The sequence below is a fragment of the Denticeps clupeoides genome, chromosome 7 (assembly GCF_900700375.1).
Source record: "Denticeps clupeoides chromosome 7, fDenClu1.1, whole genome shotgun sequence".
NCBI classification, from domain to species: Eukaryota; Metazoa; Chordata; class Actinopteri; order Clupeiformes; family Denticipitidae; genus Denticeps; species Denticeps clupeoides.
This window is the reverse complement of record NC_041713.1, coordinates 1,563,813-1,583,997: the sequence shown is the minus strand read 5'-3', so window position 1 is coordinate 1,583,997 and position 20,185 is coordinate 1,563,813. Positions and strand designations below refer to the sequence as shown.

At 52.5% G+C, this 20,185-nt stretch overlaps 4 protein-coding genes across 5 annotated transcripts; 2 read left to right on the top strand and 2 right to left on the bottom strand.

Moving 5' to 3' along the window:
• Positions 1–90: 90 nt before the first annotated feature.
• Positions 91–9,304, top strand: sdr42e2 (short chain dehydrogenase/reductase family 42E, member 2). Of its 2 annotated transcripts, none has more exons than XM_028987915.1 (12): positions 91–336; positions 969–1,287; positions 1,473–1,568; positions 1,641–1,698; positions 1,784–1,902; positions 3,212–3,287; positions 3,808–3,890; positions 4,407–4,544; positions 4,619–4,684; positions 4,805–4,868; positions 5,028–5,101; positions 8,342–9,304. In XM_028987915.1, exons 1-12 carry the CDS (start codon positions 263–265, stop codon positions 8,573–8,575), a joined length of 1,401 nt encoding a protein of 466 aa, XP_028843748.1. In that variant the 5' UTR covers positions 91–262; the 3' UTR covers positions 8,576–9,304. The 2 variants fall into 2 exon arrangements, with proteins under 2 accessions (XP_028843748.1, XP_028843749.1); XM_028987916.1 differs by lacking the exon at positions 91–336 and adding an exon at positions 344–552.
• Positions 9,305–9,308: 4 nt separating this feature from the next.
• Positions 9,309–15,714, bottom strand: cdr2a (cerebellar degeneration-related protein 2a). The gene is made up of 5 exons (XM_028987918.1): positions 15,521–15,714; positions 14,923–15,035; positions 14,371–14,519; positions 12,794–12,970; positions 9,309–11,391 (listed from the first exon to the last, which is right to left on the bottom strand). The coding sequence occupies exons 1-5, from the start codon at positions 15,606–15,608 to the stop codon at positions 10,575–10,577; spliced, it is 1,344 nt and encodes a 447-aa protein (XP_028843751.1). The 5' UTR covers positions 15,609–15,714; the 3' UTR covers positions 9,309–10,574.
• Positions 15,454–18,991, top strand: mfsd13al (major facilitator superfamily domain containing 13a-like). The gene is made up of 6 exons (XM_028987917.1): positions 15,454–16,040; positions 16,108–16,836; positions 16,899–17,053; positions 17,776–17,859; positions 18,057–18,200; positions 18,500–18,991. The coding sequence occupies exons 1-6, from the start codon at positions 15,903–15,905 to the stop codon at positions 18,639–18,641; spliced, it is 1,392 nt and encodes a 463-aa protein (XP_028843750.1). The 5' UTR covers positions 15,454–15,902; the 3' UTR covers positions 18,642–18,991.
• A 267-nt stretch (positions 18,992–19,258) lies between these two features.
• Positions 19,259–20,185, bottom strand: LOC114793744 (uncharacterized). Its single transcript, XM_028985877.1, has 4 exons — positions 20,128–20,185; positions 19,701–20,053; positions 19,550–19,633; positions 19,259–19,477 (listed from the first exon to the last, which is right to left on the bottom strand). The coding sequence occupies exons 1-4, from the start codon at positions 20,183–20,185 to the stop codon at positions 19,259–19,261; spliced, it is 714 nt and encodes a 237-aa protein (XP_028841710.1).

Sequence of the window (20,185 nt, the reverse complement as noted above, 5' to 3'; positions counted from 1 at the left end):
TAACGACTGACACACAAATATATGCACATTTTTTTTGTCCATCCTGGAACATCACATCACCACAGGGACCACCTCATCACTTCCATCACAACTACTGGTCCGCTTTAAAGCGCCTCTTCACACGCTTGAGTGCTAAGACGGTGAAGCTGCGCGTCGGTTCATCATCAGAGGGATGACAGAAACGCGGCTGCGCAGCTCTACCTGCACTTACGGCCCGGGGCTCAGGTGAGGCGGCAGGTGATTGACGGGCCCGGGATATCGGATGAGATCGGAACCTGAGACGCCATGGCCCCCGGACGCGTCGCCTTCGCTCCATGCACCAGGCGCAGGAAGGAGGTAAAGTTTTGATGCTCTTTCATTTCATTTCATTCCGTTCCATCCCGTTCCGTTTGGTTGTGGAAGCGGCGGTGACGGCGACGCTCTAATTTATTCATTAGAGGATCTGATGTACCGTCTTCTTGCTGAGGAACTTTACCATGAATTTAAACTACTTCTAGTCAATGTTAAATGGTTCTAAATATACATGAAACGATCCTTCGACGTCTCCACAAGGTAAGGGCTTCATTGCTGTGTTCTCTTTCATTTTTATTATCTTTGTTCTCATATAATTCTTCTAATATAAAATATGAAATAATTTTTCACTACGTTGTGTGAACGTGCTTCAGATGCCAATCACTGCTTTACAACAGATCATTTAAACTTGGGAGACTTTAAATACTCTAATCTGACTGCTTGATGAAGCGGTTTTAATGCTGAGAGCAGAATAAGGGGTAATAAACGTGTCATTGTCTTGCTTCGGGGTTGAAAGTGACCCCCTGTGGGTCGGATCTGGCCCGTCGGTGATGAAATGGACTCTTGAATATGGATGCCTGTCCAGATTTGCCTAAATAATTAGTGGAAACGCCCTCCCCCTCGGCGAGGTGGTGATCTGGAGGGATCCTGCCTCCTCCCTCTCTTCAACCTCGCAGGTCGGAAGCACCAGGGGAGCCTGAACCGAGGAGCATGCAGCCGAACGGAGGCTCCCGCGCGCCGGAGGGCGTCCCCTCGCTCAGACACAGGGCCAGCGGGGCCGTGGGGGCCTGGTGCTGCGGCCCCGACTGCCCGGCCGGCCGGCTGGATGGCGCGGAGGCGGCGGGCCGAGGGCCGGGAAAGGTCCTGGTGACCGGAGGGGCGGGGTACTTCGGCTTCAGGCTGGGACGTGCTCTGGCCAGCCGGGGGGTGGCAGTGGTCCTGCTGGACCTCCACAAGCCCCCATGGGACGTCCCGGAGGGAGCCGTCTTCCACCAGGTAAAGCACCGGTGACACCAAGTGAGAGTCTCTGTCCTTCGGTTTCACCGGCCGTTGATTGGGCCCTTCATGGACGGTCGGATGAAACTGAATGCGTGACGAAGATCAGCGTGGACGCCAGGCGTTCCTCGAGTGTCCTCGAGACTGGGGATCGGAGAGGTTTATTGAAATTTCTGTGTTTCCAGGGCGACATACGGGACTGCGCCAGCCTGTATACGGTGTGCGAGGGGGTGGACTGCGTTTTTCATACCGCGTCTTATGGAATGTCCGGCCCAGAGCAGGTAATCGGAAAAGGGGACACAGTCTGGTCACACATGAGAACAAGAAATAACATGTTGTCCACCTGTCCACAGCTGCAGAAAGATCTGGTAGAATCTGTCAACGTTGAGGGGACGAACAACGTCATAAGTGGTGAGATTCTGAGACGCCGAAGGTGGAGTGAGTAAAGGCCTCGTGGTGGAACACCGAACCCTCGTCTGTGTCTCATCTCCCGCAGTTTCCCTGGAGAGGAGCATCGCTCGGCTGGTCTACACCAGCACTGTCAACGTGGCGTTCGCCGGGAAGCCCATCGATGACGGGGATGAGGAGTCCGTGCCCTGCGTTCCGCTGGACATGGTGAGAGAGACGTCCCTCCAGCAGCTATCTTCCATATTCCACAAACCGTGCATGAAGGTGCGCAGGTTCAGGTTGTAGACGTTCTGGCCACTGAATGCTGAGGAAGCTCCTTAATCCTTAATATTCCTCACACAGTCTGAACCCGACGTTCATGTTTATTCAGTGGAAATTTTTCTATTCTCAGTTTATTAAAAAGCTGCTTTTTCAGTGTGAACAAAAGTTCGATTGGGAAGAAATACACAGAAAGCCGTCAAGAATACATTTACAGCGTTTACCAGACGCCCTTATCCAGAGCGATTACAGTCAGAAGTTACAGGGACAGTCCCCCCCCTGGACACACTCAGGGTTAAGTGTCCTGCTCAGGGACACGATGGTAGTAAGTGGGATTTGAACCTGGGTCTTCTGGTTCATAGGCAAGTGTGTTACCCGCTAGGCTACTACTACCCAGTAGTTACAGGGACAGTCCCCCCCTGGACACACTCAGGGTTAAGTGTCCTGCTCAGGGACACCATGGTAGTAAGTGACATATGGCAAGAACAAGTTCCAATGGGGTGGAATTTCAGGCGCTAATTTCTCATATGCATTCATCAAGATTTCATTTTGTGTAAATCATCCCGTCGTCAAGGGTGCATCAGTAGGAAGGTGAATTCAGCAGGAGATGCTGTAAAGAGGCATGTTGTCATTACGCTGCTATCAAATGTTGGTGGCTTCATCGTGGCTGCTGCTGCTTTATTACCGGCCTGTAAGCAGCCGTGGCAATTAATGAAGTGCAGAAAATGGGGGGTGTTGGACACTTCTGACTGTCCTAAAACGAAGCTGGGGTTCGTTCCCCGACAGCGAGGGCCTCAGGCGGGTTAACAGGATCAGGTTGTTTAATCCGACACCTTTGGGGTGCGATACCTTTGAGGACTGTCTTCTCCACACCACATCAGTGCAGCATGCCGATGCTGACGTGCACTATAATGGATGGTGGTAGCCTAGCGGCTAACACACTCGCCTATGAACCAGAATACCCAGGTTCAAACCCCACTTACTACCATCGTGTCCCTGAGCAAGACACTTAACCCTGAGTGTCTCCGGGGGGGGACTGTCCCTGTAACTACTGACTGTAAGGCGCTCTGGATAAGGGCGTCTGGTACATGCTGTAAACGCGTTCTTCACCGGGGGTCAGTTTCTGGCCGATGTTTGGGTGGCGAGCCGCGCTGTAGCCGCCACCACCTCGGTCTGGAGCTGATAGCAGATGGGTTCCTACAGCGAGGTTGTTTCTAATAAAGTGGCCAGTAGATGAACTATTTGGTTTCTCCTGCAGCACATCGATCACTACTCCAGGACCAAGGCCATCGCCGAGCACATGGTGCTGGCTGCTAATGGACGGCTGCTGAAAGGTACGCTTGGATTTCATTGTGGTTTGGTGACTGTGGTCGCGATGTGTCCCGGGTCCCAGTAAACACTCAGCCAGCAGCTGTCAGGCCGACTCTACACGCCGCCACTCAATACAGAAGGACCTGCTGACCCGGGGCTAAAAATAGACCCGGGCAGGACAATGCGACAGCAGAGCGGTGCACGCCCATGGGCGTGCCTCCGGGTCCCGTCCGCAGTTCTCAGATCAGCAGCGCGGTCGGAAAGGCCAGATCTGGCAACGCTTCCGTTTCCAATCTCCTTAATGGCGGCGGCGGGAAGCTCTGCTCTCTGACTGGGACGACAGGTGCGAGGCATTCACTCTCTCCGGAGTCGACACCCTATATCTCATTTGCATATTCAATTACGTCACAATAGACTCTCGCAGACGACTCATCCATTTATTCAGAAGGGACACGGCGCTTCTCACGACCACAAGCACGATGCCACAACCGCTGACAATGCGAAAGCGTGAATGAAATGTATGAACCAAGTTTGCCCCCCAAGGCGGCGGCTCCCTGCGGACCTGTGTGCTGCGGCCCTCGGGGATCTACGGGCCGGAGGAGAGGCGACACTTGCACCGGGTGATGGTGAGTCCGAGGCGCGGCGTGCAATATTCATGACGCGATCCAGTTACACGCCTCCTCCTCACCGGGACTCCCGGAGACTCAAGGCGCACAGACACACGCCGATGCAGCGGGCGGCCACTCCGGCGCCACCGTTTAGAAATACATTTACAGCATTTACCAGGCGTCCTTATCCAGAGCGACTTACAGTCAGTAGATACTGGGACAGTCCCCCCCTGGAGACACTCAGGGTTAAGTGTCCTGCTCAGGGACACAATGGTAGTAAGTGGGGTTTCAACCTGGGTCTTCTGGTTCATAGGCGAGTGTGTTACCCACTAGGCTACTACCACCCTGGAATAATGGGAGGTTCTAACCATCGTTCTTGGAATGTCGTATCAACATTTCATAAATATCTTTTTTGGAAGCATCAGAAAGTTGTAAAATCACAGGAACAGGGTGATAGAAAGTGGAACATGAAGAATTAGCAGTTATTGGTATGGAGGCTTGGCTCACTTCCTGTGACCTCTCGACCTCCCGCAGGTGAACGTGGAGCGACGCCTCTTCAGCTTCAGCTTTGGGGACCCCGCGGCCCGGATGAACTGGGTGCACGTGGACAACCTGGTCACCGCTCACCTGCTGGCGGCGGGCGCGCTGACACCGGAGCGGCGCTGCGTGGCGGTGAGCTGGCGGCGCCGGTTAAACGTCCCCGTCCCTGTCCCCCCTGTTAATCTGCACGTCTGTCTGCCCCGCAGAGCGGCCAGGCCTACTTCATTAATGACGGCGAGTCGGTCAACGTGTTCGAGTGGCTGACGCCGCTGGTGGGTTCTCTAAGACGTCTAGCGTTCTAGATCCGTAAATACTTTAATAACCACCAATCCAACGTATTATTCACTATTCAACCGGAATATTTCCTGAAAAACGCCTCTGTTGTGTCCCAGTTTGAGAAGGTGGGCCACAGCCGGCCGCTGATTCACCTCCCGGTGTCCCTGGTCTACGCCGCAGGTAGGAGGAGAAACCTTCGCCGAAATGCATCTTCACAGATAGATGGAGTGTAGAATAAGGACGCCTGCACAGTGAGGTGTCCCCTGATCTGAGCTGTCCCCGCATTAACCTCACATTTACACGTAAGGAGATATTTATGATCTCTGTTGTTCTTCACAGCCATGGTGATGGAGTGTTTGCACCTGGCCCTGAGGCCCGTGGTGGAGACCCCGGTCCTCTTCACCAGGAACGAGGTACGTCTTCGTCCAAATTGGGACCAAGCATGATGCTTGACATGCTCCTCGGAAATCGGTCTCAAGGTCATTCGTCTAAAATGAAGGGCAGGAAGTAGGAATTAGATTCTGAACCAAGTTAGAAATGTCAGTTCCTGGTGAAAAGGTGGACTTTTGAGACGAGGACCAGATTACTTCATCTTTAGCACCTTTTTGGGTCAGTGGCAGCCTAGCGGTTAAGGAAACGGCCCCGTAATCAGAAGGTTGCCGGTTCGAATCCCGATCCACTGAGGAGCAAAGCCACACGCTGCTCCCCGGTCGCCTGTCATGGCTGCCCACTGCTCACTCAGGCTGACGGGTTAAATGCAGAGGACAAATTTCACTGTGTGCACCGTGTGCTGTGCTGCTGTGTATCACAAAAAGAACTTTTCCAGCAACAGGGCTGCATAAATTTCAGTCCGGTTGCATGGTGTGCTGCCTTGTGCCTGGGCGTCTGTGTTGAATTTTAAAACCCGACACCGTGACCCCGGAGAAAGCAGCAGAAACCCTCGTGCCGCCGTTTTGCGTTACACCCGGACGAGCCAGGAGCCGTGATTGCGTACCGGCGCGCATCCTGATGAAGCGCCGTGAATAATACATATCGCAGCGACATCACTCTGGTTAATGAGGGCCGTCTGCCGCCCGCCCGCCCGCCCGCCGAGGGCCTCGCTGAGACTTGAGCAAGGATCTCTTCTGAGGCGGTAACCAGACCCACCCGCCGTCTGATCAGATATAATGCATCAGCCCAGCCGTGCCCGTCCAAGAGGGCTTGAGTAAAGATCGCGGTCCTCGCAGGAACGGGCCCTTTAATTAAAACAGGGCTTTTCCGCCTTCTTGGGAAATCTGATGACTTCCTAATTCTTGATTTTTCACCCACAACACCCACAAGCCACTGGGGCTCAGTTTTGCGCATATTCATAAAAGTTTGAGTTGCTCGTTACCGACTTGGTTCAGACTAGGCCCTCCTCCCACTTCACTTTCTTAAGAGGAAGGTTACATGCAGACCGTCATGGTGAGGAAAAGGTAGAATTGCTCAGTTTTTGGAGTTTGTAAGAGGACAGGTGACAACGAGTTATTCCCTCTAACAAAACTTTACCTCATGAGGAAAGATTGTTGCTACTTGTGGCATATTGTTGTAGTGGAAGGAAGTAAGGAAGTGGACTCGTAATAGAAAAGGTTGTGGGTTCAAATCCCGTCATGGTGCCACTGAGGTCCCATTCAGCAAAGTTCACCCCATTTAAATTAACAGCATTTACCAGACGCCCTTATCCAGAGTAAATTACAATCAGTAGTTACAGGGACAGTCCCCCCCTGGAGACACTCAGGGTTAAGTGTCCTGCTCAGGGACATGATGGTAGTAAGTGGGGTTTGAACCTGGGGTCTTCTGGTTCAGAGGCGAGTGTGTTACCCGCTAGGATACTACCACCCTACACACTGCTCCTATGGCTGCAATGGTTTAGCAAGATGAACATATAAATATGGAATCAGGTTACGATTTGCAATAAGAGACAACTTCATTGTAGCTGGTGTAACTTGTACTAGAGCTGTAATTGGGCCTAAAGATATTTTTAAAGTTCGGCTTTCTCTGCTACGAGCGCTAGACTAAGAGGGAATGAGAGGGAAAGGGAGATGTGTCTAGCCTCCGTTTCACCTACTCAGCATCCTTTTTCGCATCTCACTTGAGATAATTAAAAATGCATCACTCACAATGGTGGCCAATCTTTCACCAATCCACCCAAAACATGTACAGGTAGCAAATCTCACGGAAACGATAGGTACTATAAACTGGAAGTTTGTGTTTTCTGACTGATCATTTATCGTGCCCGACTCGACCCGACCCGACCCGGACTAAAATGATAGAGATTGAACCCAATCCCGACCTGGAATAAAATGATAGAGATTGAAGACGGTTCTGACCTGATTTGGCTGGTGCCAAAATGTACAGCTGTAACTACTACAGAAGACCCAGGTTCGAATCCCACTTACTACCATCGTGTCCCTGAGCAGGACACTTAACCCTGAGTGTCTCCAGGGGGGGACTGTCCCTGTAACTACTGATTGTAAGTCGCTCTGGATAAGGGCGTCTGGTAAATGTAAATGTAACGTGGCTCAGCCCCTCAGATTGCTTTACTTGTCCCTGGACGTGGAGGTGGAGAAGCCTGACACTATTTTTAGTGAATAGCAATATTATTTAATAGCATTAGCCTGTTAGCACTTCAGTCAGAGACTGGATGGATGCTGTAGGTTCTGGATTCTGGTCTGCTGTAGGAACATGGTGGTGCAACATGGCGACCGCCTCATTAAACATCTCATGGTCGACTCACGAAAGCCCCAATGATTGGTAGTTACAGCAGGTTGTACTCTAATGAAAGACGCACTCATAAATACAGAATGAAGATGCTGATAACAGGATCCACCTGAATCCCACGTCCAGCGCCTTTCACCTAGTTCCAATCATCAGGTTCTCTTCAGGAAATAGGATGACGTGGACATGTTGGAACCGGAACATTTCATTCGACACCATTCATGTCCACCTGCAAAGAGAAATGCTTTTGGCCAGTGGTGCCTAGCAAGAGTCTTGGAGGACATTCGGACCAGGCTTGAGAACCAGGAACTCCTTCATGAAGTTTTGATGAGAAACAGAAACCTCGACCATCTGGGTAATTCTCATCCGACGGCTGGAAGATTAATGAACGAGGGGAGGGTGAATAAAACATGAGCTTTTGGCTTCTTGGCGCTGCTCGGGGTTGGAGAAGCAGGTGAGTGGTGCTGGTAGGTCCTCCAGAACACGAGGGCCACCTGCTCCCTGCAGTGTTTCCATGTTCAAGCCTTACCTGCCCTGTCATTATTCAACCGGCTGAGGTCCTCGGGGTCGGTCCTCGTGTCACTGGTCACGAGACTTCTTAGCGGCCCTGTTTCCATGGTGATAGGGTAATTAGTGGGAACACAAGAGGGCACTAGAGCCTCTTCTCTACCATCACGTCTAGGGACCTTCACACTCAGGCAAGAGGAGCCCAGTTTAAATTGAGCCATGTTTGAATTGGTTCTAAATATAATAGCAGCAGTAAAATTCTATTTTGTCCATCAAGCTGTACGTGTATTGTTTCATGTTCAATGCTTAACAATCCATCTATTTGAATGAATCTACATTTTAAAAAGTCATCTTTGCTTCCCTATGTCTTTATGTCTGTAAAAATTGACCCTCACGCTTATTGCCCACAGGTGAGGAACATTGCTGTGAGCCACACCTTCAGGATTGAAAAGGCCAAGCGAGACTTGGGCTTCAACCCTAAAAAGTACAGCCTGGCTGACTCTGTGGACCAGTACCTGCAGACCCGGCCTCCGCGCTCCGGCGCGACTCCGCCCTGTCCCCAGCGGCTCCGCCTCCTGCCCCTGCTGCTGCTGGGACTGGGCGCTGTGCTGCTCTGGTGCTGGGGGTGGGAGTACAGCCTCTGAACCGAGACATTGTCTCTGTCTGGAAGAAACAGGAAAAAGTGAAATCTTTGCTTGAATTGAATTGAAATGTTCCATGGATCAGGACCCCCTGCTCCTTTCATTAAATGATCGTGTTAAGTCCATGACCGGGGTCAGGATCCGCTGGACATTTTCATTCATGTCCTTGGGAGGACTGTCCACGGTGCCATAAACACCAGTTCTTTCCCAAGTAAAATGCAATAAAAAATGGTCAATAGTCCAGGTTGTGAACATGAATGGCCTCATATAAGCTACCCACCAATAATCCTGTGTGCGAGTGTGTGTACTGTCTGTATTTATCCTGTACCGTCGTACAACAGCATATTAATATTTACAGGGTCTATGTATTTATAGCAAATGATGACGCTCTGGTTCAGTAAATAAAATGCAGACATTTAATCACATTACATATTATGTTTTACGCAGCAGGGGAACTTCTAGCTGAGCTAGGCGTGTGTGTGTGTGTGTGTTGAAAGGTGGATGTGTGGGTGTATTAGTGTGTGGAGGACGGCGGCTAACAAACCACACAGATATGACATAACCTCTGTCGTCAGAATGGTGGTGTCGATTAAAAGTAATTTGACTTTTAATGTGGACATTTTGGAAAACATATTTGTTCTGAATAAAAGAATTGTGGGAATGATGACGTATTGTATCGAGCACGCGCCGGAGGGCGCACATGGTAATAAAATCCAGACTCAGACTCCGTGACCCCAACGTTTCAAGTGTTTTAATATCTTCATTTATTACAGTGGAGTGTTGACATTTCAGGAATATCATTTATTAAACAGCACCAGTATTGTGACGAATACTTATAAGTAGAGTCCATAAATTAGAATAAATAAACCCAAATTCCTTTTTTTAAGAAACAAGCTGTGTATTTTCACTAATGAACTTCCTGTGACATCCCACGTAACTCATATATAAAGGACTGATTTGTAAAAGACATTCCAGTTTATGTAATGCAGAGTACAGCTGCATTCATGAATGATGTATTAAGAAGGATGGATTAGTAGAAATCAGAAATGCTTGTTAGGAACATACTGAGCAGAAGCCAGCGTTAAGGCTGACGGAGGTATTTTAAACTCTGATTAACACTCCCCCCTCGTCCTACCCAGCATCCTCTGCACCCCGGAACCGCGCCTCTTCCCCCAGATCACGGTTTCGTGGAGTAAACATGGAGTCAATCCCCACGCGTTACGTAATGAACCTAATCTCCGCCTCTCCTTAGCCTCTTAATGCATTTAGCTTGATAATGAGACCCCAAGTTAAACGGGGCCGAAGTCCTGTGACCGAACACAACAAGAAGACAACGTGTGAACAAAAAGAGCAATAAACGTTCATAAATAAATAGCATCTGCTTTGCATATCTGTGTGTGATAATAAATAGTGAAAAGTGGAGAGGTTCCCACACTTCTGATCCCACGTCCTAGCAAGGACAACGCCTCTCGTTCGTAGGACTATGACCCCGAAACACAGCCATTATACCTGTTTTATAAGATTGAGGGTGTTTAGCAAAAGTGTGATGTTGTCCCTCATGTGGTTCAGGAGGCTGAACTACCAGAAGACAGCAAGATCTCAGCGCCTACGTGAAACTGGCCAATCAGAAGCCAGGACAAAACCAATTTAGAATTGTGGACCATGCCGTTCATTCCTCGTTTACAACACGCTGCTTGTTAGAAGAACAGATCAAGTGCAATTAAAAAATACTTATGATAAAAAATACATTCCGAGTCTCCCGGTCGCTACAGTGACTAAGACATGCTAACGCTAACACTACAGCGGGCTCGTTTTATTCGTCGTTTTCTCAGCCGTAATTGATTGTGACCAGACATGGACACTCTAGCGCATGCCTGCGATCGGTAAAGAGATCTGGGGGTCAGCTGCCGGAAGGCCACGCCCACAGGCCACGCCCTCAGCCTCCCGGCCACAGCAGTGCGGCGCTTTAGCCCCCAGGGGGCGACGGAGAGGAAGAATACTGTCAGAGTGGGCGCCTGGGCTTGCTCCTGTTCTCACTCAGGTCCTCTTTGGTTTTCTGAATGCAGGTGAAGATCTCCTGGAAGAGGGCCTTGTACTCGGGCTGCTCCCCGTCGCCGGTGGCGGAGGCGGCGGAGCTGGAGAGGCGGCGACGGGCGTGGCCCCCGGGGGTCTGCACGGCCTTGTGGCTCAGGCTGTCCACGCCCTGCTGGCAGCGGTGCAGCAGTTCTTCGTACTTCAGCTGAAGGGCGCTGTACTGGGCGTCCACCTCACTGAAGAGCGACACGCCACGCCCCTGGACCACCTCCGGCCGCTGGACGCAGGTGCGCTCGTGTCCGCGTCGGAACTCCTCAGCAGAGCCGCCCCGAAGCAGGCTGTCGCTACGGCAACGTGGCCGGCCGCGGGGTTCCCGGTCCTCTTCGCCTTGGTCCTCCTCCTCATCCACCACCGGCTTAAACGTCTCCACCGGTGCGAAGACGGCGTCGTCCCGCAGCATCCCACGCGCCATGCGGGCGTTCGCCGACTCCACGCGCCACAGCTGCCGCAGCTCCTCCACCTCCGTCTCCAGCTCGGCCTGTCGCCGCCGGCAACCCTCCAGCAGGCCCAGGCGCTGCTCCAGGGCGCTGTTCTCCTCGGCCATCAGCTCCGTCTCGTGCTCCACCTCCTGCCTCCGCCCACGCTCCGCCTCCAGCTGGGTCTCCAGCATCTGGATGGAGCCTCGCAGGGCCGCGTTGTCCTCCTCGACCTCGGCCTCCGGGCGCGAGGCCGGCGGCGCGAGCCACGAGCGCTCGGAGCCTCGAGGGCCCTCGTCCAGCAGGCATCTGCAGGGGGAACCAGAGCGGTGGTGAAGGATGGAGGTGAGCTTCCTGGAACTACCAGTGATTGAAGCTCCAGGAACGCACGTTTGACATATCATTTTTAGATTAGCCGTGTTTTCTAAATTTTGTGAACCCTCAACTATCCTCTATTTTCTAATATTTTTTACTTTTTTTGGATTTCCTGCACAATGTGCATCAACCACCAAAGCAAATTAGCTGTATGCAAATGTACTTGGCAATAAACTTTATTCTGGTTCTGATTAAAAAGTGAAATTATCCGCTCATGAAAGTTCATCAGGGTTTTACAAAAAAATACCACAACCACACCGGCGTTTTAGACCTTGTCATGTCCCTTCATATCGAGCGCTGAGGACCATACAGGCCAAACTGAAACATATGAAATTTATTTCATTTTATAAAATGAAAGCAAATGGACATGAACAAGTTCGTCATAATTATTAAGCAAAATAACCCAAACGAACACACAGAAGCAGTTGTGAAGTGAAGTGATTGTCACATGTGATACACAGCAGCACAGCACATGGTGCACACAGTGAAATTTGTATTTAACCCTCTGTATTTAACCATCACCCTGAGTGAGCAGTGGGCACCATGACAAGCGCCCGGGGAGCAGTGTGTGGGGACGGTGCTTTGCTCAGTGGCACCTCAGTGGCACCTTGGCGGATCGGGATTCGAACCGGCAACCTTCTGATTACGGGGCCGCTTCCTTAATGCTAGGCCACCACTGGCCTAGCGGTTGGTGCCAGAAGAGCACAAAAAATGTTGAAAGAGCACAAAAAAAAATGAAATCATGTGATGGTAAGGATCTGGTGCATGAGCATGAACACAGGATCAAGCCCGATTCGTGATTTGGTCCTGGGACATATGACAGGGGGCGGGTCCATCAAATGTGAATAGTTGCAGGGGGCGGAGCAAGACGTAGCGAAGCGGTCAATAATCCGTCGAACCAGTGAAGACATGAGTGTGGACCCGGGGTTACTTGTCCCCTGGTGCGCAGGCCTGGATTATGGATTATTGGATTATAGTCGGAAAAGCCAGACCGCGGCGTCTGGGCGTACGTGACCGCGCCCTGTCCAGTCAGCAGGTAGCCGCTAATGCGGAGAAAAGTCGTGCTGACTGGATCACAGGGGTCACCTGCCGGCTGGACAATGCTGACCAAAACAAGCACAGAACCTTTACGCAATCAAGGTTAATCTGAGCAATTTTATGCAAACGTCTAGAGCTTTCTGCTCCTGGTGATTTTAATCCTCGTGGGATAAAGCCCTTTAGATAAATCCATGAGACACCTGGAAAGCTTTCAGAAAGACCAGAGTCGCTAGTTTCTGTTTTGTCCTTTTTTGAAGGAACCTCAGGTTTCCACCATGGGTGGATGGGTGGGACCCACCTGTCGGGGTGCAGGTCGTACAGCTCCTTCAGGCAGGAGATGCTCTGAGCTCCCAGGCTGCGCCGCTGCTCCACCGCGTCCTTCCTGGAACGCTCGCTCTGGGCTGCCTTCAGCAGCTCCACCTGCCTCTGCAGGTCCTCCATGCTGGTCTGGAGCCCGTCAATGGTCTCTGTTAGACTGAGAGAGAAGATTTCCGAATGATCGCACAGTAATGTAACGTAGACCAGATCTGGTCACCAGGAACCAAATATGGACAAAAGTAGGGGTTTATCAGGCAGAAGCAGAATATGGACAAAAGTAGGGGTTTATCAGGCAGAAGCAGAATATGGACAAAAGTAGGGGTTTATCAGGCAGAAGCAGAATATGGACAAAAGTAGGGGTTTATCAGGCAGAAGCAGAATATGGACAAAAGTAGGGGGTTTATCAGGCAGAAGCAGAATATGGACAAAAGTAGGGGTTTATCAGGCAGAAGCAGAATATGGACAAAAGTAGGGGTTTATCAGGCAGAAGCAGAATATGGACAAAAGTAGGGGTTTATCAGGCAGAAGCAGAATATGGACAAAAGTAGGGGTTTATCAGGCAGAAGCAGAATATGGACAAAACTAGGGGTTTATCAGGCAGGTGGACCACCAGAAGCAGAATATGGACAAAACTAGGGGTTTATCAGGCAGAAGCAGAATATGGACAAAACTAGGGGTTTATCAGGCAGGTGGACCACCAGAAGCAGAATATGGACAAAACTAGGGGTTTATCAGGCAGAAGCAGAATATGGACAAAAGTAGGGGTTTATCAGGCAGGTGGACCACCAGAAGCAGAATATGGACAAAACTAGGGGTTTATCGAGCAGGTGGACCACCAGAAGCAGAATATGGACAAAAGTGGGGGTTTATCAGGTAGGTGGACCACCAGAAGCAGAATATGGACAAAACTAGGGGTTTATCAGGCAGAAGCAGAATATGGACAAAAGTAGGGGTTTATCAGGCAGGTGGACAACCAGAAGCAGAATATGGACAAAACTAGGGGTTTATCAGGCAGGTGGACCACCAGAAGCAGAATATGGATAGAACTAGGGGTTTATTGTGTAGGTGGACCACCAGAAGCAGAATATGGACAAAAGTAGGGGTTTATCAGGCAGAGGCAGAATATGTTCAAAAGTAGGGGTTTATCAGGCAGAAGCAAAATATGGACAAAACTAGGGGTTTATCGAGCAGGTGGACCACCAGAAGCAGAATATGGACAGAACTAGGGGTTTATCAGGCAGGTGGACCACCAGAAGCAGAATATGGACAAAACTAGGGGTTTATCGAGCAGGTGGACCACCAGAAGCAGAATATGGACAAAACTAGGGGTTTATCGGGTAGGTGGACCACCAGATGCAGAATATGGACAAAAGTAGGGGTTTATCAGGCAGGTGGACCACCAGAAGCAGAATATGGACAAAACTAGGGGTTTATCGAGCAGGTGGACCACCAGATGCAGAATATGGACAAAAGTAGGGGTTTATCAGGCAGGTGGACCACCAGAAGCAGAATATGGACAAAATATGGACACCAGGCCCGGGTGGTCCACAGACGCACCTGTGGATCTTCTGCTGGGCTGCGCGGTTGTCCCCCACCAGCCTGCGGTTGTTCAGCTCCAGGTCTCGGGCTGCCACGTCCAGCTGCTCGTACACCTTGGCATGCTGCTCGTTCATCTGCCGCAGGAGGTCCACCTGCTTGGTCAGGTACTGAGGTGTGGAGTGACAAAAACAAAGTTGGATATTAGAATATTGACCACTGACACGGGTGAAAATTCTGTGGAAATTCATTGGCCTGGAGGACGAGGAGGACGCTTGTGTCTCAGCTGACGGCGTTGAATGTTTTATGAGTGTAAATAAAAGGCGCAGGTGTCGCCGGTTTCATGCGAACGGCGTCGTGTTAGAGGGAAATTACGTAAGCACCACGGCGGCGTGGGAAATCTCCCCTGACCAGGTCGGACAGGAAAGTGCCACCAAAGCCTCTTTACAGACCGGCCGGGTCAAGATGGACTTTCATCTCCGACCCAAGGTCAGCGAGCGAGAACACGTCTGTGCCGGTAATTAATGGTCATGTGACTGATAATAAACGGGGGGGGGGGGGGGGGGGGGGCACCTCGATCTCCTGCAGCTGCTCCTGATTGGTCGAGTACATCTGCTGCAGCGCTTGCTCCAGCTCATGGTTCCGGTCCAGCAGGGTCTTGCCAAGTTCAGCGGCCAAGTGGAGATCTACGAACCACACACACACACACACACACACACACACACACAGAGAGAATGGAAGTGAGCGAATGCCTGAGGACATCCTGACCACTGCTGCTAAGTGGAGGTTTTTCAGGAAAGGCCCGGAGCGCCGGCTCACTGCTGACAATGCCAGGGTCACGAGGGGTTCTAATACAGAACAGCAGAACATGGTTCTCGTTGTAAAAAGATAGAGCATCAAACACAAGCATGTAGCTACGTGACCGTACACACACACACACACACACACACTACTAAACCAGCAACAAAAATCCACATCGGCCATAATAAAAGCGCGAAAAGACGGGGACACGGGCGGAACCCGGCTGACATTCTCAAGGTGACAACCTCGCTGACGTCAGCAGGCGGCCGCTACATCATAACAAAGGCGGACAGGAAACGGGGCGGCACGTGTGAATCGTATCGGGAGGTGACTGTCCCCCATCCGTCCATCCGTCCATCCAGCAACCCACCGTGCTCCAGATCCTGCTTGTTGTACCACAGCTCTTCCTCCTTCAGCTCGAACTCTTCCTCCACCGCCGCCGCCACGTCCGTCAGCATCTTCCCGTCGGGCCGTCGCGTCTCCCCGCTGCTGAGTCTCCGCTCCTCTCTCCTGCTCCTACTTCTCCTCTCCTCCTCCTCCTACTTCTTCTCCTTCTCCTGCGGCAACGTGGCAAGCCACCGAGCCTGCCGCAGCCCCGCCCACGCCGCCCGTCGCCAATGGCGACAAGCGGAGCTTCGGCCAATGGGCGTCGCGCGGGGGGGCGGAGTGTTCGGAGGCCACGCCCACTCGCGGAAGCGTGCGAAAACCGGTTCTTCTGAACAGACGTGAGGAAGACGGAAGACGCTGGAACCATGAAGAACTCCGCGGCCCTCGCCTACTCCATGACGACCCTGGGCGCCAGCATGATGAACGGCATCTTCAGCTTCTACTACGTCAAGCTCTTCCTCAACAAGTACAGCATCTCCGAGGGCGACTTCCACAAGTCGCAGGTGAGTGGCGGCTCTGGCCCGCCGGTGACGTCACGCTGGCCATTAACCACGTTCCCTCTGGACGAAGGTGGTGTACCTGGTGTGGAACGCCCTGAACGACCCGCTGTTCGGGTACCTGCAGGACAACTCGCGCGCGCCCTGCTGCGCCCGCCGCCGCCTCTCCATCCTGTACGGCGCCCCGCTGTACGGCCTGGCCTTCCTGCTGGCCTGGTTCCCCTGGCGCGCCTACGCCCCCGGGGACCGGCTGAGCGGCCTGCACCTGGCGGTGACGCTGTGCGCCTTCGACGGCATGCTGACCTTCGTCCTGCTGGCCCAGTGCGCCCTGTTCGCCGAGATCTCGGCCCACCACGAGAGCCGCCTGCGCCTGATCCAGTACAGCCAGGCGGCGTCGCTGCTGGGCTCGTCCAGCGTCCTCTTCTGCGGCCTGGTCTCCGGGAACATGGAGGACTTCCCCGCCTTCCAGGCCTTCGTCGTGCTGGTGGCCGTGCTGGCCAGCGGCTGCATGCTGTACACCGGACTCCACAGCGAGAGCCGCTACGACAGGAAGGTCCTCCAGACGGGCCCCCCGGGGCCGGCGGAGCCCCCGCTGTCCCTCTCCTCCGTCACCACCATGACCTGGCAGATCCTCACCAACAGGGACTTCCAGCTCTTCGTGGTGATGAACTTCTTCCAGGTCTTCATGGTGACCTTCTGCAACAACTTCACCATGATTTTTGCCGAGCACCTCATCCCCCCGGACGCCCTGCCGTCTCTGGCCAGGAGTGTGATGTACGGGGCGGGCTTCATCTGTCCCCAGGTGGGCTGGCCGGAGACCACGTGACGGTTGTTATCTTTTATTAAACTTGCGTTGTCCTGCAGATCCTGGTGCTGAGCAGCCAGAAGCTGCTCCAGGTCTTCGGCTACTACAGACTCATCCTGCTCACCTTCTACCTGGAGGCCGGCGGCGCCGCCGTCATGTTTCTGCTGGGCCCGCGCCATTACTACATCCTGGCGTTCTTCCTCACCGCCAATCTGTGAGATTTCATCATGTCCCGATCAGACAGGGGTTCAGGGGTTCAGGGGTTTATATGGATCCTTCCCACTGCTGGTGATCCGGGGGGAAACCGTCCGTTTTCCCACACTTTTCTTCTCATCTGTATTTGTGTGTGTGTACGTGTGTGTGTGTGTGTGTGTTGTGTGTGTGTGTGTGTACGTGTGTGTGTGTGTGTGTGTGTGTACGTGTGTATTGTGTGTATGTGTGTGTGTGTGTTGTGTACATGTGTGTGTGTTGCGTGTGTGTGTACGTGTGTATTGTGTGTACGTGTGTGTGTGTGTTGTGTGTGTGTGTGTGTGTGTACGTGTGTGTGTGTGTGTGTGTGTGTGTACGTGTGGTGTACGTGTGTGTGTGTGTGTGTTGCGTGTGTGTGTATGTGCTTGCGCGTGCGTACTTGCGTGTGTGTTGTGTGTGTGTGTGCTTCCGCGTGCGTACTTGCGTGTGTGTGTACGTGTGTGTGTGTGCTTGCGCGTGCGTACTTGCGTGTGTGTGTGTGTACGTGTGTGTGTGTGCTTGCGCGTGCGTACTTGCGTGTGTGTGTGTGTACGTGTGTGTGTGTTGTGTACGTGTGTGTGTGTGTTGCGTGTGTATTGTGTGTATGTGTGTGTGTGTTGTGTACGTGTGTGTGTGTTGTGTGTGTGTGTACGTGTGTATTGTGTGTACGTGTGTGTGTGTGTTGTGTGTATGTGTGTGTGTACGCAGGGTCCTGGTTCACGCCGCCTTCAGTTTGTTTAATTTGCCGCTGGCCGACATCATCGACTCGGACCTCCAGAAATACAAACGCAGGTGAGCATCTGCTAGACGGCGTGGATCATATTTCATATTTCACGTGGCGATCGTGTCCGATAATCTCAGATTATTAGAACATGTCTTCTGAAAAGACGCGCTGTCCTGTCCGTATCGCGAAGGTCTCTGCTGAATTGGACATTTTTGAGTGGTGGAGCAGACAGGAAGTCAGGACTGAGGCAGGTTTCTGTGCACAGATCTCCTCTGTCCTCCATGGTGTTCGGGACCAACGCTCTGTTCACCAAGCCGGCCCAGTCCCTGGCTCCCATGCTGGTGGTCTCTGTCCTAAACCAGTACGGCTACGAGAGGATCCAGGCAGACTCCGGCAGCGGCGACCCCAGGTGACCCCAGGAGTCCATTTCTTATCGCGTCCTGACCTTCGTTCCTCGACCGCGACAACAGGATCGTGAGTCAGGTCAAAGGTCACGCCGAACACAGGCTGGTCTGTCATGTGGAGTTTTTAATTTGTCCCCATATGGCTCAGATACTAGACTGGGCGGTTTGAGGGCAATTTGCGAGGCTCCGCCTCCTCGGGGCAGGGCTTTGGGTGACGGGAGGAGTTTTATCTTCTTGCGGACTCCACGCTGCCCCCTAGTGGCTGAGACTGGAGGAGTGAAACGTGCTTGTGGTTCCCCCGCAGCGAGCTGCGGTCCCTGCACGGCGCCATGTTCCACCTGGTCTGCCTGCTGCCCTGCTGCATCTCCGCCCTGCAGGTGCTGGCGTGGAGGCCATTCTCCATCCGGGACAGCCACACCCACGACGGCAAGTACGCCGACGGCTGAGCCGTTCCTCTCTCGTCTCTCCTGGAGTGGGTTTCTGAAGAGTCGCGTATGGAAGATATGAAATACGACCGTGCAGATGTAGAGTCGTCTGGGTGCAATTAATCATAAACTTTTTTTATACACGACTGTGGAACGGCAAAAGACGTCATAAGTCGCGTACAAACACTTTTTTTAATGAAACATTTGCTGTCATCTTAAAAAAAACGAGGATTTAAAAGGTTCTGCTTTTATTGCACGTGTATTTTTAAATACCCTGAAGACGTGTGAAAGTGAAATGAATGTCATGTTCTCAACTGTTCCCACCCCGCCTGGCATCTCCTGCCAATAAAATGAAGGTGCATTAAAAACGAGTTTTATGCCGGTGGTTTATGGACATTATAATATCGCTCCAAATTATTCAAATAGCAGACAACACGGTGCAAAATGTAAAAAAATAATAAAAAAATCAATTTTAGAGTCACAGTCAGATATTTACGTGATTTACGTCACGGTTTTGTCACCGTATCAGCATCCCAAACAATATCAACGTTTGTCAAAATTATTCTGCAAAAACAGATGAATACGACAATATCATTTATTCTACAGAAAACGTTACAACGGCGTTGTTTAAGCGTAATTTAAAGCGCATGAAACGACTGCGGCTCGGCGTGGTTTCCCGCCGGAACGTTCCGGCTTCCTCTCGCTGTGGAGCTCTTGCACCACGGCCCTGAAGCGTCTTCTTCGGAAGGAGGCGAAACGTTATTCTCCTTCCCGCCGTAGATGCGAGCGTGTTCAGGGCCCACCTGCTCCTCGTGCGCGGCACATTTTCCCGCCAGGAAGGCCGCGCCCCGCCGCGTCTGCAGGAAGAGGGCGGGTTTAGGACGAGATGTTGGGTTCCTCGTAGTGGGAAGGCGCCGGCGTGACGTTACCTTCTTGCGGACGAGGACGGCGAGGACCGCCGCGCTGTAGAGGAGCAGCAACGTGAACAGCGTCCAGACCAGACCTGCTCTGACCTGCCTGGGGTCACCTGACAGTGCGGGGTTAAAGGTCAACAGCAGCGAGACTCCGGAGCGCGGTGACGCGAGGGACGGGCCTACCTGCCACCGTGAGCACCGTGCCTCGGCCCACCGCCTGCGTCCCGGCCCGGGGGACGTCGCCCGCGGCGATGGCGCAGTGGTACACGCCGCTGTCCCCGGGCTGCAGCGAGCGGAAGAGCAGGGACGAGCCGTCCAGCTGGTACCTGGTGGACTGGCCGTCCACGTCCAGCTGATGGTGGGAGTTCCTCCTGAACACGAACCAGGTGGTCACCACCGCCACTGTCTGGGGACACCGGGACGTGTCCACGTCACAAGGAAGAGAGAAAGACGTCCCGGGTCTCTGCTTCGCTCTTCTGTCTGGACCGCGGGGTTGGTCCAGACGACAGGATTCCACGACTGTTCACAGAAGCAGACGTCTCACATCATCCGGCAGTCTACAACGGAGCAGATGCGAGCTCGATGGTCCTCACCTGCAGAGAAGAGGACGGCGGCCGTGAGCAGGCGCAGGTCCACGACTGGAGACACCAT

Coding starts and splice junctions, on each gene's coding strand:
- sdr42e2 (XM_028987915.1), top strand. CDS start 263: ATGAGATCGGAACCTGAGACGCCATGGCCCCCGGACGCGTCGCCTTCG. Junction 337..968: donor GCACCAGGCGCAGGAAGGAG/GTAAAGTTTTGA, acceptor TCAACCTCGCAG/GTCGGAAGCACCAGGGGAGC. Junction 4,685..4,804: donor TCGAGTGGCTGACGCCGCTG/GTGGGTTCTCTA, acceptor GTTGTGTCCCAG/TTTGAGAAGGTGGGCCACAG.
- cdr2a (XM_028987918.1), bottom strand. CDS start 15,608: ATGCTGACGGACGTGGCGGCGGCGGTGGAGGAAGAGTTCGAGCTGAAG. Junction 14,520..14,922: donor AGCAGCTGCAGGAGATCGAG/GTGCCCCCCCCC, acceptor TCCACACCTCAG/TACCTGACCAAGCAGGTGGA. Junction 11,392..12,793: donor TACGACCTGCACCCCGACAG/GTGGGTCCCACC, acceptor TTCCCCCTGCAG/ATGCCTGCTGGACGAGGGCC.
- mfsd13al (XM_028987917.1), top strand. CDS start 15,903: ATGAAGAACTCCGCGGCCCTCGCCTACTCCATGACGACCCTGGGCGCC. Junction 17,860..18,056: donor CTCCAGAAATACAAACGCAG/GTGAGCATCTGC, acceptor TTCTGTGCACAG/ATCTCCTCTGTCCTCCATGG. Junction 18,201..18,499: donor TCCGGCAGCGGCGACCCCAG/GTGACCCCAGGA, acceptor GTTCCCCCGCAG/CGAGCTGCGGTCCCTGCACG.
- LOC114793744 (XM_028985877.1), bottom strand. CDS start 20,185: ATGGTGTCTCCAGTCGTGGACCTGCGCCTGCTCACGGCCGCCGTCCTC. Junction 20,054..20,127: donor CGCCGTCCTCTTCTCTGCAG/GTGAGGACCATC, acceptor TTCTGTGAACAG/TCGTGGAATCCTGTCGTCTG. Junction 19,634..19,700: donor CAGGTAGGCCCGTCCCTCGC/GTCACCGCGCTC, acceptor GACCCCAGGCAG/GTCAGAGCAGGTCTGGTCTG.